Source organism: Simochromis diagramma, unplaced genomic scaffold, assembly GCF_900408965.1.
Source record: "Simochromis diagramma unplaced genomic scaffold, fSimDia1.1 OVJJ01000107.1, whole genome shotgun sequence".
In the NCBI taxonomy this organism is placed as follows: domain Eukaryota; kingdom Metazoa; phylum Chordata; class Actinopteri; order Cichliformes; family Cichlidae; genus Simochromis; species Simochromis diagramma.
The window spans coordinates 2883145-2899911 of NW_024387209.1; the positions used below are offsets into that span (position 1 = coordinate 2883145).

General features: G+C 40.8%; 2 protein-coding genes across 3 annotated transcripts; one reads left to right on the plus strand and one right to left on the minus strand.

Annotated features, from left to right (window-relative positions):
* The first annotated feature begins 2295 nt into the window (after positions 1 to 2295).
* On the plus strand, positions 2296 to 9781 carry ephx2 (epoxide hydrolase 2, cytoplasmic). 2 transcript variants are annotated; one of them, XM_040051615.1, is made up of 18 exons: positions 2296 to 2550; positions 3309 to 3387; positions 3468 to 3630; positions 3988 to 4178; positions 4273 to 4395; positions 4512 to 4583; positions 4668 to 4763; positions 5611 to 5689; positions 5966 to 6000; positions 6086 to 6112; positions 6187 to 6272; positions 6348 to 6459; positions 8215 to 8289; positions 8399 to 8441; positions 8541 to 8643; positions 8952 to 9021; positions 9287 to 9367; positions 9464 to 9781. In XM_040051615.1, the coding sequence occupies exons 1-18, from the start codon at positions 2447 to 2449 to the stop codon at positions 9542 to 9544; spliced, it is 1620 nt and encodes a 539-aa protein (XP_039907549.1). In that variant the 5' UTR covers positions 2296 to 2446; the 3' UTR covers positions 9545 to 9781. The 2 variants fall into 2 exon arrangements, with proteins under 2 accessions (XP_039907549.1, XP_039907548.1); XM_040051614.1 differs by having other exon boundaries at positions 2298 to 2550; positions 9447 to 9781.
* A 172-nt stretch (positions 9782 to 9953) lies between these two features.
* plaat1l (phospholipase A and acyltransferase 1-like) lies at positions 9954 to 15142 on the minus strand. The gene is made up of 5 exons (XM_040051616.1): positions 14423 to 15142; positions 11570 to 11699; positions 11034 to 11122; positions 10798 to 10962; positions 9954 to 10713 (listed from the first exon to the last, which is right to left on the minus strand). Exons 1-5 carry the CDS (start codon positions 14429 to 14431, stop codon positions 10648 to 10650), a joined length of 459 nt encoding a protein of 152 aa, XP_039907550.1. The 5' UTR covers positions 14432 to 15142; the 3' UTR covers positions 9954 to 10647.
* Positions 15143 to 16767: the final 1625 nt, after the last annotated feature.

Sequence of the window (16767 nt, forward strand, 5' to 3'; positions counted from 1 at the left end):
AGCCCGTATTCATTGAAGCGTAACACTAGTTGTTGTCCTGCCTCCACCTGGTGTGGAACTGTGAGTTGCCTGGCTAAAGGAGAAATCTCAAACTGCCACTCAGATATTTGCTGAGTCAGACCATCTACAAAAGAAAAGACAAAAGCAAAACATTTATAAAGCAAATAAAGCATATGAAACAAATATGAAAGAAGCATGTTTTTTTTCTTTTGTCTGTCTGTCTGTCTGACAGCCCTGCGGCAGACTGGTGATATGTCCAGGGTGTACTCCACCTCTTACCCTGAGCAGCTGGCGTAGTGCTCCCCCACACGTGCTCTCATGTTCTAAACCCAGTTGTGGCAGCAGCAATGTGGCAGGTTACAAAACTTGAGAGGGGTGCCAAAAAGTGATTTACAGTGTTTGATTAAAAAAGGATTTTCAGTATTTAAATTGTCATGAATGACTTGTTGGTCCTTAATCTGTCATCCAATTTTATTTCACATATATCCCTCATGAATGTCACAAAGTAGAAGTTGCAATCAGTTTTTGGCCTTTATTTATCTGTGTAAAAAGTCTCACTGACATTAAACATGTAGAGTACACTAGATATGACCATTGGACCAGGAAAACAGATTTCTCCTTTTCTGATGTTTACCAACCAAGTGAATCAGTTTACTACCACGAGGATCACCACTGAAAATACTAAAATAGCACATGTATTTATTTTTTAATGGAAGACTTCTACCTTCATTTAAATTTATTTCGCCAAGAACATGTATTTTAAGGCAAAGTGTGTGTTTCTATCAGACCACCAGGAAAAAATCACCCCTCCAGGAATCTGTGTCTCCATGAGAAGTGAGACGTCTATGGGTAAATTTGAAAACTTTGAGAAGGAACACCAGAATGGCTGTGATAGGTGGGAATGAAATAATGTTTTTGATGTTTTTCCGTACAATTATCTGCACCAAATCCACAATTTAGACTGCCATATGTACATTATGTACCAACTTTCCAAAAGACAACACATTTGATTGTCTGATATTTTCCTCATTAATGTTAATCTTAACATTGTATTGACATATATTGTATTTACAGTAGCGGTTTTTGATATGGGCGACATCGTGGTGGGGGCGGCGCGGGATTCTCTGGCAGGCTGGAGCAGCATCTGTTCGCCCATGGGGGCCAAACAGGCTAATAATAATAATAATAATAATGGATTGGATTTATATAGCGCTTTTCAAGGCACCCAAAGCGCTTTACAATACCACTATTCATTCACTCTCACATTCATACACTGGTGGAGGCAAGCTACAGTTGTAGCCACAGCTGCCCTGGGGCAGACTGACAGAAGCGAGGCTGCCATATCGCGCCATCGGCCCCTCTGGCCAACACCAGTAGGCAAGTAGGGTAAAGTGTCTTGCCCAGGGACACAACGACCAGGACAGAGAGCCCAGGGATCGAACCAGCGACCTTCCAGTTACAGATGCGATTCCCAACCCCCTGAGCCACGGTGTATTTACTTAAAACCTCCACCTAAGTTCATTTGAGGCCAGTTTAGTTACTAAAGTACAATCATTAATCTCATTATCACTCAGATTTTAAGAAAACTAAAACTAATTGTACCATGAATTGCATTATAATTTTAATATCACTTATTTTCTGTCAGTGCCCAGCAAGAAAGTACAGCTTCCCCATGCAGTGCCGTGTCCATCAGTATTGAGTATGGATAACAACATTCTTATTTTTAATTAACTTATTCACCACATTTGTCCATTTAAATAATTTGTTCATCTCATTTCATTATTGGTGTGATTTGCTGTGTCTGATGTTTCCTTCTTTACTTGCTGCTTTTTATTTTGTTTGGTTTAATTAGATTTATATTTTGTCACATGAAAATGTTTCATATTTATAGAAGAATGCTAAAAAAAAAAAAACTCTTCCTGACACATTGCAAATATGAGTCAACTATGTTAACAGCTGCTCAAAACTTGTAAAGTAGAAACACCGACTTGAAGCGATGAAGCTACAGAGTAGTATCATGTAGTCACTGCCTTTAAAACATAATAATAATAATAATAATAATATAGTAATATTATGTATGATAGTAGCATTTTACAACTTTAAAAGAAATGTTTCATTTGTAGATCATTGTCACACGGACGCTAAAAAGTTTTGAATCGTTTTTTTTAAATTGTTGTTTAACGTAGTTTTTATTATCATTATTAAACATAAAGAGGACATGTTTGGTCTTTTATTCGTGGAACTGGTTTCAACAAAAATTTTGGTTTGTTGTGAGAAGTCACGTGCATGTCTGGTCTCGCCGCTGTTTTTCAGTTAAGTGTGAGCTCACTGGGTAAGTGGGTGGACCCGCAGTGAGGGCAAAGTTTACCCTGTACACGGGTGCAGCAGCAGCAGAAGCAGAGATCCTGAATACCGTTTGGAGAAAGCAAAAAGAACCGATCGAGAGATGGCTGATAAGAAAGCCATCCTGTTCAACTTCTGGGGAGTCGCCGTCTCTGCCAGACGTGCTGCCATTTTTAAAAAGCTGGAAGAGTTGCACAACCTACCGGGGTAAGAAGTGACCGTTTTGTAACATCTCTGAACCGCACAGACGTGTCGTATGGAGACCGCTTTGTGTTTATATTTGATTATATTAAAAACAAAAAACAAAAACAACCCAATAAAATACGCAGCTACTGCATGAATTTCTGATTGTTTATCTACAGTGTGAGTGAGTGTGGATATCAGATCTGCGCTTCAAGCTGGATAATTATTACAACAGCAAAGAAATATTTGACTTAACTGCTGGAAATGAGCAGGTGCACGTAAGCTACTACATGGCCAAAAATATGTGAACATACTTGGCAACTTTTTGTTAATAACAATGTTAATTTTAGACAGCAACAACAAAAAAGTTTTGTCCATAACATTTTGAAATTATGGCAAGTATTGATCATGTTGATGAGATAGAGGTCTCAGAAACACTTACAGCAGGGATTTTCTGGATTACCTCTCAGTGTTAATTTAACAGACTGGACCTGAGTCCAGTCTGTTAAATTAACATCTCTGCCTTTTCGTTCCGGTTGTAGAATGTGGTTTGTAAAGCTGATTGTATAACTTTTATTCTGACTTGCAAAAACGTATAACTTCCTCAAAGCCTTTGCTCTTTGCAGGCACTTCTAGCTGATTCTGTTTTATCTCAGACCTGATCTAAGAGTTCAGTAAACATTTGCCTGAGAGCTGAGTGTTATAGATAGAAACCACCAAGGCTCGCCCCTCTCAGTTTCTAATCACCGCATTACTCTGAGGTTTTGTGCTCTGTTTCTCAGAGGTTTTCTCTCCAGTGTGGAGTCCAAAGACGACGGCGCCCTGAGGCAGGCTGAGAGAGGAGCCATGACATTTACACAGGTAGGGCGAAGACATTTACAGTTTCACTTCATGCCTTTTGTTGCTGTTTCACTGATGTACAGCTGTGTGTCTGTGTGCAGATGATCCCAGCTTTGGAGGCCGAGTGTGTGCAGGAAGCCCGGGACAGGAGTGTGACTCTGCCGTCTGATTGGTCAGTTAAAGGCCTGCTAGACAAACTCACAGAGGCAATGATGGACGTCCAAGCAGCTGTGCTGAAGACAGCTGCTGGCCTGCGACGCAGCGGTACACACAACACTCTTTAAAGAAGCAAACTTACAGAGGAGTTGGAGCCAGAGGAGTCGAAAGAAAGCAGATTTAAGCCACGTCCACATTGGCTTCCTCTGCATAAAGAAATAAGTGGAAAAAAAAATCAGATCTGGTTGAAAAACCTTGTTTAATTTCTCTCACTGCAAAATATTTCTGTTCTGAATTCCTGTGTCCCTCATCTTTGAAGGAGACAGTCTACGTCACCTTTATTTCAGCACGATATCTGCGTAAAGTGAACATTGTCACTGCTACCTGCTTGTTTAAATGCATTGTGGGAAAAAAGTAGGTCACTATCAATGATGTCTAATCTTTACGTCAACCTCTGATCTAAAGGGTTACTGACAGCTGTGCTGGCCAATCACTGGGTAGATGACAGAGCGGCTGGAGATGGCACAGGTCGCCTTCTCTCTCTGCTGGGAGGCCATTTTGACCTGGTCCTCCAGTCCTGCCACTTGGGTCACAGGGTCCCTGAGCCCGCCATGTTCAGCTCTGCCCTGCAGCGCCTGGGGGTGACACCCAAACAGGTAGAGGGTTTCGTGATGTAGACAATAAATATGCAGCATCACTGAGATTAAATTCTTGTATATCAGATGTTATGAGTCATCTGTCTCTATTCAGGCGTTGTGGCTGGATGCTGATGTTGAGGGTGTAAAAGCCGCAGAGGGAGCAGGGATGAAGGCCGTCTTGGTGGAAAATCTGGATGCTGCTCTGGAGAAACTGTCTGAATTTACTGGCTTTCAGGTTTGTGTCACTCTATCTTCTCTGATGCAGTGGGTTTAAAGACCCTCACATTTAGATCTAACTACAACAAAGAAAATGATTACATTAATAATATTTGAATACGTTTGAATCTCCAGGCTGTTGGAACAGTGAGCCCCCCACCATCCTGCAGCCCTGATGAAGTGTCCCATGGCTACATCACCATAAAAGTATTAATATCTATCAGTGTCAGCAACCTGTTGAATTATGAAAACACAACACAGAGCTGAAATGCTGCTGGCTGTCTTTTCCAGCCTGGTGTGAGGACTCATTATGTGGAAATGGGCTCCGGTCCACCGGTGCTACTGTGTCACGGTTTCCCGGAGAGCTGGTACTCCTGGAGGTACCAGGTAACCTGTTTCCATTGGATATGTTGGAACGCACGAAATAGTCACCTTCCAAAGTGTATTCAGAGGGTGTTTGAGATTAGATCCAGTTAGAGATTGTTGGATTGTAGTGCTATTTTATGCCATGTTATACCCCGAATTAAAGATTGTGAATTATTATGTAGTTTTAGTTTGCATTATTCTCCTGAATTAGAAGAAGCTGATAACTATTGCATTAGTTAAACTGATTTGCATTACCTTAAACTGCTGACTTGTTGTGAATGAATGACATTGCTTTATGATGCATTATACTGCTGAGTTATAAGAAATACTGTACACAGAGAGTTATTGTCTTATTTGTCTGAATAGAAGAGAACAGAGTGTGCTGGAGTTTTCTGCCCCATTTCAGCAGGAGCAGATGAACAGGGAGCCAAGGTCGTAGCTTAGACGCCGTGTGAGAGAAAGCATGCAAATGTTTAGGCTTTTTATGATAAGGTGGAGGCACCAGACGCTATAAAAGTTTGAGCAATGCTCCACCATTTTGAGATTTGAGGCTGTCTGCATCAGTGTCCATCTCCCACGTGTGTGTTCATTAAAATCATCGTTTGACTCAACCCGGCCGGACCAGTGTTGTTATTGTGGTGTTTCTCTTGTTTCCATCCCCAATTTTGAACTCGTAACAAGATACACTAAGAGTCAGAGATATCCCTTTTTAGATTAATAGTTTGTCTTGTTTTCCATTTAATTCAAGTCTTTGTTCTCATTTATTTAAGTTTGCAGTTATATTTACTTGTTGTTGTTGGTGTTTTGGTTTTTTTAATCCTGAAATAAAAGCCATGATCATTAAACAACCCTCTCACCCCTGTGCTAGATCCCAGCCTTGGCTGCAGCAGGATTCAGGGTTTTAGCTCTGGACATGAAAGGATATGGAGAGTCCACAGCGCCCCCTGGTAGGTTGAAATACTGAAAGACTGAAAATATAGACTGTACTTAAAAGATGTATGTAGCTTCCCAGTATAAATTCTTTATAATGAACAGCAGGGATATGTCACTTCCCTAGCCCTTAATGCCCAGGATCAAAAGACTTAAAATGCTCAGCTTGAGGCTTAACTACCACACTTTTACCAGTGTGTGACATCAGAGAAGCTACAACCATCCTTTATATACAGTCTTTGTGTGGAGTCAGCTCAGTGTTGGTGTAATTCCTGCCATATTGACTCTCACAGACATAGAGGAATATTCTCATGAGGAGCTTTGTAAGGTACACATTACAAAAATATTAAATCTACAGATTTAGTGTTGTTTTAAAATGTTTTTCTGAATCATATTTTTCTCTCTTTTTTCAGGAGTTAGTCGTATTTTTGGATAAAATGGTGAGTGTCAACACTGTCATTGAATAGCATGATAACTTAAAGTTTACACAAAAGCTTATGGTCCCCTGTTCCAGTCCATACCGCAGGTCACCCTGGTGGGTCACGACTGGGGCGGCTCCCTGGTGTGGGCCATGGCCCGCTTCTATCCCGAGAGAATCAGGTAAACACACACAGACACACACAGTCCCCCAGAGCCTGTACAGTGAAGTTAAAGTGCTTTTCCATGTACGTGAAGGGCTGTGGCATCGTTGAACACCCCAATGTTCAAGTTGAATCCTTTGGTTCCTGCTTTCGAGAGACTGAAGGCTATTCCAATATTCGACTATCAGGTCTACTTCCAAACACCAGTAAGTGAGAGAGACACACACACACACACACACACACACACACACACACACACACACACACACACACACACAAAAAAAAAGTATTTAGTCAGCCACAGATTGTGCAAGTTCCCCCACCTAAAATGATGACAGAGGTCAGTAATTTGCACCAGAGGTACACTTCAACTGTGAGAGACAGAATGTGAAAAAAAAAAAAAAAATCCATGAATCCACATGGTAGGATTTGTAAAGAATTTATTCGTAAATCAGGGTGGAAAATAAGTATTTGGTCAATAACAAAAATACAACTCAATACTTTGTAACATAACCTTTGTTGGCAATAACAGAGGTCAAACGTTTACTATAGGTCTTTACCAGGTTTGCACACACAGTAGCTGGTATTTTGGCCCATTCCTCCATGCAGATCTTCTCGAGAGCAGTGATGTTTTGGGGCTGTCGCCGAGCAACACGGACTTTCAACTCCCGCCACAGATTTTCTATGGGGTTGAGGTCTGGAGACTGGCTAGGCCACTCCAGGACTTTCAAATGCTTCTTACGGAGCCACTCCTTTGTTGCCCGGGCGGTGTGTTTTGGATCATTGTCATGTTGGAAGACCCAGCCTCGTTTCATCTTCAAAGTTCTCACTGATGGAAGGAGGTTTTGGCTCAAAATCTCACGATACATGGCCCCATTCATTCTGTCCTTAACACGGATCAGTCGTCCTGTCCCCTTGGCAGAAAAACAGCCCCATAGCATGATGTTTCCACCCCCATGCTTCACAGTAGGTATGGTGTTCTTGGGATGCAACTCAGTATTCTTCTTCCTCCAAACACGACGAGTTGAGTTTATACCAAAAAGTTCTACTTTGGTTTCATCTGACCACATGACATTCTCCCAATCCTCTGCTGTATCATCCATGTGCTCTCTGGCAAACTTCAGACGGGCCTGGACATGCACTGGCTTCAGCAGCGGAACACGTCTGGCACTGCGGGATTTGATTCCCTGCCGTTGTAGTGTGTTACTGATGGTGACCTTTGTTACTTTGGTCCCAGCTCTCTGCAGGTCATTCACCAGGTCCCCCCGTGTGGTTCTGGGATCTTTGCTCACCGTTCTCATGATCATTTTGACCCCACGGGATGAGATCTTGCGTGGAGCCCCAGATCGAGGGAGATTATCAGTGGTCTTGTATGTCTTCCATTTTCTGATGATTGCTCCCACAGTTGATTTTTTTCACACCAAGCTGCTTGCCTATTGTAGATTCACTCTTCCCAGTCTGGTGCAGGTCTACAATACTTTTCCTGGTGTCCTTCGAAAGCTCTTTGGTCTTGGCCATGGCGGAGTTTGGAGTCTGACTGTTTGAGGCTGTGGACAGGTGTCTTTTATACAGATGATGAGTTCAAACAGGTGCCATTCATACAGGTAATGAGTGGGGGGCAGAAAAGCTTCTTACAGAAGACGTTACAGGTCTGTGAGAGCCAGAGATTTTCCTTGTTTGAGGTGACCAAATACTTATTTTCCACCCTGATTTACGAATAAATTCTTTACAAATCCTACCATGTGGATTCATGGATTTTTTTTTTTTTTTTTTTTTTTTTCACATTCTGTCTCTCACAGTTGAAGTGTACCTCTGGTGCAAATTACTGACCTCTGTCATCATTTTAAGTGGGGGAACTTGCACAATCGGTGGCTGACTAAATACTTTTTTTGCCCCACTGTATTAATGTTTGCTTCTGTCACAGAAAAACTGCAGCTTCGTAAGCGGGGTTTGTGTTTCAGGGTGTGGCGGAGGCTGAGCTGGAGAAGGATTTGGAGAGGACGTTCAAGATTTTCTTTTCCAGCAGTAGTGAAGCGGTGCGTGGATCGAATGTACACACACACCCAGCATTGCAGTGTGCAGTTTCAGAGCTAAACAGGTGGAAAAATCACCCACACGTGATGAATGTTTTTCTCTGTACCACAGAAGGGTCGTCCCCCTCTCAGCACCGCAGGAGTGTGCGCTCGAGGTGACGTTTCCTGCTGGTTATCAGTGTTTGCTGTGAATGCTGAAGATTTTTAAATCTTCATTCACTGATCTCATGCTGTGTGTGCGCGCTTTATCACAGGTGGCCTGTTTGTGGGTCTGCCGGAGCAGATTCCCAGGAGCTCCATGCTGACAGAAGCCGACCTGCAGTACTACGTCAGCCAGTACAAAGAAAGAGGCTTCAGGTTGCAGATTTTCTAGCTTCCTGTAGATTGTGTTTCTGTGTGCTCAGCCAACAAATAATATTTATGTTTATTACACGAAAGCATCCACTGTGATGGGTGATTCTTACACAGCTTTTTGTTAAAATTAGCATTTTAATTACATCCTGCAGTTCCTGCTTTTACGTTTGTGGCACTAAAATGAGTATTTTGCAAATTGTAGACTGCTGGAGAGGTGAAGAAATTTGATGTCATAAGCAAATATTCCTGAACAGTTAAATTATCCAGTTCTGTGAAGAATCACTGAGTAACCTTTGGGCTTTATTTTACAGGGGGCCCTTGAACTGGTATCGAAATAGTGATGCAAACTGGAAGTGGATGTGTTCCCGGCCCTTTGAGAAGGTTTGGTGCAGTGTCACAAATGTATTACAGGCTGTAAATTAAAGCTGTAACTTTGGGGTCCCAATATTGAAGCAAATGCAGAATTGCTTTAAACCTGCATTCTTCCTAATGACCAGCAGGAGGCACCTCTGGAATCATAATCATAATCAGATCAGAATCAGAATACTTTATTGATATAATGAAGGATAAATCAGACTTGTTGACTTGGCAGTCACATGTTGTTATCAAGCTTTCTGATTCACAGTCAGATGTTTGCGTGTTTTAGCTGCTAATGCCGACAATGATGCTGACAGCGGGTAAAGACCCCGTACTGCTGCCGTCCTTTACCAAGGGAATGGAGGACTCGGTAAGAAACAAAAGCACTGACACAGTCATATGAGCAATTATTGGAAGTTAATCTGATATTTGTTATTTATTAACTGAAGATGCCAAACCTGACCAGGGGACACATCGAAGAGTGTGGACACTGGACACAGATGGAAAAGCCGGCAGAGACCAACAAAATCCTGATATCCTGGCTTAAAGAGGCGCACAAGAAGACTGAAGGTGGTACTGTGGCTCCCAAACTGTGAGGAAGGAAGGAAGGAAGGAAGGAAGGAAGGATTCTAACAAGATTTTCAATGTGGCACATAAAAGTTTATTTAGAACAACTTAGACACTCACAGGCAGTTTTAAGAGTGAATGAGCCTCCCATGAAAAATGTATTCAGACAGAAACTGATGTGCAACCAACAGGGAGGAAAATGTTCTGCTAAAACAGGGAAAAACTGTACTACAAGTAACAAAAATAAGAAATATCACAGTTCAAGATAAAGATTATATTTTAACAAAATGTATAAAATCTCATCATTTTAATGAAACAGCATGAACATTTTCTCTTTATTTTGGAGAACGAAAGTGCCATTATTAAACACTTTTAGGGTCATCTTAACATCCTAATGTATCTGTTTTATGGTTGTTGTTTTTTTGCTTTGTTTTCAGTTTGGTAATTGCTTTTTTTCCTTGCACAAGTACTTCTTTTTTTTCCTGTAAATGAAATTGAGATTTTAAAAATCAGTGCATATACATGAACACATTTAACAAATAATATAATATTAGTAAAAAAAATTACAAATACAAATAATGATAATTATTCAGGAAATCAAGAACAAAACTAATGGGTGGGGGGAGGGGTTTAGAAAGGAAATTAATGAGGGACATAAGGATAATGGAAAGGAGGTGAATAAGGAAGTAAGGAGGTAATATGAAGGAAAGGGAGGAATTAAGGGATGGGATAAACGAAGAAATGATGGCAGGAAGGAAGGGGTAGGGGAAGAGTAAGGAAACAGGAAGGAAGAAATGTAAAGAAATAGAAGTGAGGATATGATAACAAGGAAAGGTGGTGGGAAAGTAAGTAAATAAGAAGGGAAGGAATGATGACAGAAAAAAGGGAGTATGCGAGGAATAAGGAGAAGTAGAATGGAAGAAAGGGTGACACAAGATAGAGAAGGGGAGGAGGTGTAAAAATGGACTAAGGTAAGGGTAGGAACCGAGGAGAAGGATTCTTTTTAAACTTCCTCCAAACTTCATGCAGCTGATTCAGAGAAGAACAGCACCCCCTGGTGGTGAAGATGAGCGCACACCTGGTTTACAGCTGTTTCTCCTTGAACAGTTTCTTCCAGGCTGGCATGATATACTCGTAGATCTCATCAATCTGCAGCACGCACACACAAACACACCAGCTTTAAGCATGCTTCACAGCAAATAAACAGAAGGTGGCGCTCTTCCCTTGGCTCACCTGTTCAGACTTCTTCACTCCGTATCTAAAAAGTGTCGCCTGATGCTCGCTGTTGTGAAACAGGATGTCAAAGGTCACCTCGCGGCCCATCATGTCCTCGATGGCGGGCTTCACCACACCGTGGAAGTCCCGCGGAGGGTGCGTGTCATCCAGCATGTTGTTGACCTGTTTTAAAACACACTTGAAGCCGCTGTCTTTAACAAACTCATCATGTATGTTTAAACCACTCATGCTACCTTGTATTTCTTCCCCAAAAGCTCCAGAGGGTCCAGTTTGACCTCTGACCTGAGAGCTCGGCCGTACAGCAGCAGTTTGGTGTCTGAATCTGACAGACAAAGACAAGAAATCAAATTATTTTAAGAGGCAGATTTCCAGATCAAGAAAAACAAAGTTTATCTGTCATATTATGATCTTTGTTACATGAGCTGATAGGAAACCTTTTTTTTCTGTGTTATATGGAAAACTGAGCCGATTCTTGTAGGTGTACATGTCGTCCATCTCTTCTCAGTAGATATCATCACATACAAAGCATAAATCCTGCGTTCTCACATCATGTCCATCTTTCAAAGATGAAAAATTTCTTATAGACAGTTTTACATTTTTGCAGAATTTGAGACTAACATAATAACCTCTTGCTGATTTTCATTGTTTAACACTCTTTTCTATAAAATAATTGTATTTCTTTTAACCAAAATTCGAGAAATTATTCCTGCTCTGGCAGACTTTTTTCACTTGTCTGTGGAAAGGTAAAACCTTAAAAAGTGTCACCAACCTCGACACGTTAGGTGAGCGACGTATGGAACTCCGTCCCTTTCTCCATAGTACACTCCGAAATGAGAGAAGTATTTGTTCCTGGGATACTCCACAATGTCCCCCGGGAACAACTTTGGGTGGGAATTTTTCTTTATAAAAATAAAAAACAAACAGAAGAAGAAAAAAAGAGAGAAAGCGGTAAAAATCATAAACTTACCACAAACAATCACCCTGTGGTTCTGCTTAACTCGACTCTGGATGAGGCCGAATCAAACTCACTTCAAAAATAGTCCTCGTCTCCACAGGCAAGGACTAAACTTCTATCATCTAAAATATAAACAGACACTGGCAAAAGCACAATCTTCATCACTGGATCTGCACTGCTTTTTTGGCTTTGTCAGTATTCAGTCAGTTGTGCCAGAAAGGGGATTTTTTTTCTTTTAAACCACAAGAAAACCTGAAGCGAGTACAGGCGGCGAAACCACATGCACTTGTGTGCTATATTACTGTCGAGCAAGTATACTTCTTCTGCCTTTGTTACTATTCATCTTAAATATCTATACTTCTCAGGTATGAAAAACTGAGAGCAAATTTTATGATGTTAATGCTTAACCAAGCCATCAGGTCTGCAGCTAGAGGTGTTAGTATGAATCCAACCATAGTGTGTAAATAAAAGCTGGATATAACCACTTTGAAATCACCCATCAGATTGTGAAGTTGAGCATTTTGGTTCTCACCATCTTAAAGTTAGAAGTGTCAGAATTAGAGCTGGCTGAGAAATGCTCATAGGATACTGACATGTCAACCACTAGATAGTCTTGCCTTTTTTACCCTAGTAAGGCCAAAATAAACATTAACCCTCAGGTGAGAGTCTTCTTCAGGAGAGAGATGAATATGTTCAAGAACCTGAAAGAAGTCAATCTGCCTTTGACTTAAGCATTTTAGATGTAGGTAACTTGCACTGTAGCCTGCGCTGGAACCTGTTGTCCACCTCCCTACAAATGTAACTAAGAATCACCATCAACACAGGTCATACTGGTATACATGTTGGTAACGGCCATCCGAATTAGACTATGCTGTAAATTCTACGTAGATTTCACAGCAAAAACATTGATAAATATAACAAACCAAAAGACTGCCGGCATTTAAAAAGAATGTGGGTTTATGATTGTTAGTAGGAAAGAAAGTTAACTAGCCAACTCGTGGTCCAACATCTGGAGGCTAACATGGGGACAGTGGGGGAGATACTTGATGTTAAATTGCACTAAGAACAAAGTCCTTCTGAAGCAGGGATGAGGGTCATTAGTCTGTCTCCTTTATTCCAGGCATTTGGTCATATAATACACTCTGAAAATATAGCTCTCAATCAAAAATCAGACATTCATCAAACTCCTAATAGTTCATCCTACAGGGACCATGAATATAAAAGAGGAAGAAGGCAGAAAAAGAAAGGCTTCCGGCTGCTCCCTTAATAACATGGGCTCACCATGGTAAATGGCCTGTATTTATATAGCGCTTTACATATCCAGTCATCCACCCATTCACGCACACATTCACACACTGGTGATGGCAAGCTACATTGTAGCCACAGCCACCCTGGGGCGCACTGACAGAGGCGAGGCTGCCGAACACTGGCGCCACCGGGCCCTCTGACCACCACCAGTAGGCAACGGGTGAAGTGTCTTGCCCAAGGACACAACGACCGAGACTCTCCAAGCCGGGGCTCGAACCGGCAACCTTCCAATTACAAGGCGAACTCCCAACTCTTGAGCCACAATCGCCCCAAGCCCATGGCAGGTAGCTCCACAGATTCTTATGCCAGATGCCCTTCCTGACGGACCATCAAAGGGTTTTGTGTCTCCTCCTGGAATCTAAGCAAGGATCTCTCGCTTGTTAGTCTAATGTGTAGATGACTAAACTTTGAAACCTCTACAGGGACTATGAATATAATATGTTCCAAACTTCAAGGTAGACCATCCAGAACCTGGAATTAATTCATCTGTGATTCAACCATTTAAGCTAAAGATTTGTGCCAAATTATCATGTAGATGTAGAGATATTTGGACATTAAACTCATATAGATTTTTCGCCTGGGCAGCATGATGAGTAGCTACTTAGAAATTTCACAATTGTCCTAGAAGTTCAACCAACGCTACAGAAAAACATGATTTGTGAATGTGCTCAAATGTTTATCTGAATCTGGTCTTGTTATTTCACTCTGGACTTAAGTGGTAAAGGGTCTGATTGACACTGAGCTTTTTTACTTTCAATTTATGGAAAAACTCAACTGTGGGGGCGTAGAAGATGCAACATTTTCAGCAAGGTGGAACGGAAAAGATAAGAAGAGAAAACCACTCAAGAAAAAAAAAAAACAGTTCTAAGAAATAGCCGCAATACTATTCTTAACCATTAATGCATGATCTGCTGATCTAGTAATGAGCAGTTTTTGTACATTTTGAGTTGGAAAACAGTACCAAAGACAGGCTATGAAGACTTGGGTGGCTTCGGGAAGTCACATGTTTACATATAATAGTGGCATTGTAAAGCGCTTTGGGTGCCTTGAAAAGCGCTATATAAATCCAATCCATTATTATCATTATTATTATTATTATTAAATACTTCTGAAGTTAATTCAGAAGCTACTTCATGAGATTTTCTTTCATTCAAAGTGCCTAATAGTCCATTTAGTGCTCTTTCAGATGAATTAAAGTGCTTACACCAAGCTACAAAGTTATTATAATCAACCACGAGTGACAACTTTGGGTCCTCTGATTTCAGAAGTAGCACTGAAACACAGTGTCATCTAAAAATGTAAATATTCATGAGTGGCAATTAAAAGCAAGATTCTAGAAAAAGTAATGGTCATACTCACCAGGCCCATGAAGGGAGGATTAAGGTATTCACTGTGGCTGTCTTTGGTCCTTTCTGAACATAAATCCACAGCACATGCACACAGGAACCTCACATCATTTACATACAGGCTGTACTCATGTGATATGATGCATCTTCTCAGTCTGTCGCAGTCACAGTACACTGACCATGCTCCTGTCACCCCTTATCACACCTTCTGCATCAAATAATTTTGGTTTCTTTTCCTCCCTTTATATTTTTGCTATATTTTATGTTGCCTGGGATCATTTTGGAGTGGATTTTGTGTCTGAATGCGTGATTCTGTGGTTTTTAAATGAGGTGCTTCATAGTGCACCGACATGAGTCCCTTTGTGTTTCCGATCCCACCACCTCTGGGCGTGTGAAGCAGGTGTTTCCTAAACCGAGGCTAAAAGAGGAAGTAGCTTCAATTGGCTTTTTAATTTTTTTTTTATTTTTCAGCAGAGATAAGTAAGCAAAGTGAGAAAGAGAGAAAGACCCAGAAGCACAGAGAGTCCCTCATAATGACTCATTTTAGACCTTTTAACCTGAACACAACACATCACATATGTTGTGTTTTTCTACAGTTCCAACAGCTGTTTTACATTAATGTCCTGACAAGTGCAATAAAGCACTTGAAACATCAAGTCAGCATCAGTCTGATGTAATGCGATGGCATTTTTAAATAGAGACCATCATAGCATGAAGCCATTGAAGAATCGCGACCACACCCAGCCACTCCCCACATATACACCCAAAGAAAACCCACATCAAATGAAGAATTAATGCAACATTACATACTGAAAAAGAGAAACAGTAATAATTAAACCATAATAGTTATTTTATGAGCAAAATCTTTTTAATTTCTGTCTGATTTTCCAATGTAAAGCAAGTGTTAAATACACAGAGTAATCAGGAGTCTGTCTGTTTCGATGTGAGTTTATTTCAGGATATTTATTTCAAGAAAAACATAACAAAGGTCTCCTGATAGCCAGCATAACAAAATAATTCACCTAAAATTTTATACTGTCCATGCAGAAAGAGAAAAAACATGGTGTGTGTAAGCATGTGGCACTGAAACAGCTGTTTTTTTGTGAACAAAGACTTGTTTTTAACTTAAAGTGATCAAAGTCATGAATTGTTGATGTTCACAACCACGGCAGAAGACCAGAAAGAGGATGAAAAAAAAAAGAAAGTTTTCTAAGAATAAAATTACACAGCAGACACTTTACTAGGTTCAACATGGTGCTTTTAGATATGTAGACATGGTCAATATGATCTGCTGAAGTTTAAATTGAGCATCAGAATGGTGGAGAATGGTGATTTAAGTGACTTTTGGCATGGTTGTTGGTGGTCTGAGTATTTCAGAAACTGCTTATGTGCTGGGATTTTCCCACACAACCATCTCTAGAGCTTATAAAGAATTGTCAGAAAAAGAGGAAACACCCAGTGAGCAGCAGTCCTCTGAGAGAAAATAGAGAATGGGCAGACTGCATTAAGCTGGTAGGAAGGCAACAGTAACTCAAATAACCACTTATTATAACCAAGGTATGCAGAAGAGCATCTCAGATGATACAACAGAATAGATGGGCTACAACAAGAGAAGACCACACCTCACCAAACTCACCAAAACTGGCCAGAAAATTAGAAAAACATTGCCTGGTCTGATGAGTATCGATTTCTGCTGCAACAATCAGATGGTACAGTTAAAAATGTTAAAAGCTGCTGTTGGTAGCATCATTTACAAACCACAGCCTACCTGAGTATTGTTGCTGACCATCTCCATCCCTTTATAAACACAGTGTACCATTTTCAGATGGCTTCTTCCGGCAGGATAACTCGATATCCCATATTTGAGTCAGCAGGTGGAAAACTTTGTTTCAAATTTATAATATTGTGACTTTATTCTTATATATACACACACACACACACACACACACATACATATATATACACACACACACACACACACACACATATATATATATATATATATATATACACACACACACATATATATACACACACATACACACACATATATATTAGGGGTGCAACGATATTCGTATCGATATTGAACCGTTCGATACAGTGCTTTCGGTTCGGTACGCATATGTATCGAACAATACAACATTTGTAATTTATTTTATCAATTTTCCTTCTGACGATGCTGTCTGTGTTGAGCGCTCAGTGAATCTGTGTTCGACTACTCCGCCTAGGCTGCACTGTCGAGCGCAGATCCACTGAGCGCTCAACACAGACAGCATAGTCAGAAGGAAGAGCGCAGGGCAAGCTAGCGAGACAGAAGTTAAGCTCTACTTGCAACATTCAGATCTGGCGTTTGGAATT

Bases quoted from the DNA above. Each gene is read 5' to 3' on its own strand.
- plaat1l (XM_040051616.1), bottom strand. The intron at 10,963-11,033 runs GTAGCATGAGTG...GTTTTAAAACAG, and splicing joins TTTTGGGGAAGAAATACAAG to GTCAACAACATGCTGGATGA. The intron at 10,714-10,797 runs GTGAGCCAAGGG...TGCGTGCTGCAG, and splicing joins GAGTGAAGAAGTCTGAACAG to ATTGATGAGATCTACGAGTA.
- ephx2 (XM_040051614.1), top strand. From the start codon at position 2,447: ATGGCTGATAAGAAAGCCATCCTGTTCAACTTCTGGGGAGTCGCCGTC. The intron at 4,584-4,667 runs GTATTAATATCT...TGTCTTTTCCAG, and splicing joins ATGGCTACATCACCATAAAA to CCTGGTGTGAGGACTCATTA. The intron at 6,113-6,186 runs GTGAGTGTCAAC...CCCCTGTTCCAG, and splicing joins TCGTATTTTTGGATAAAATG to TCCATACCGCAGGTCACCCT.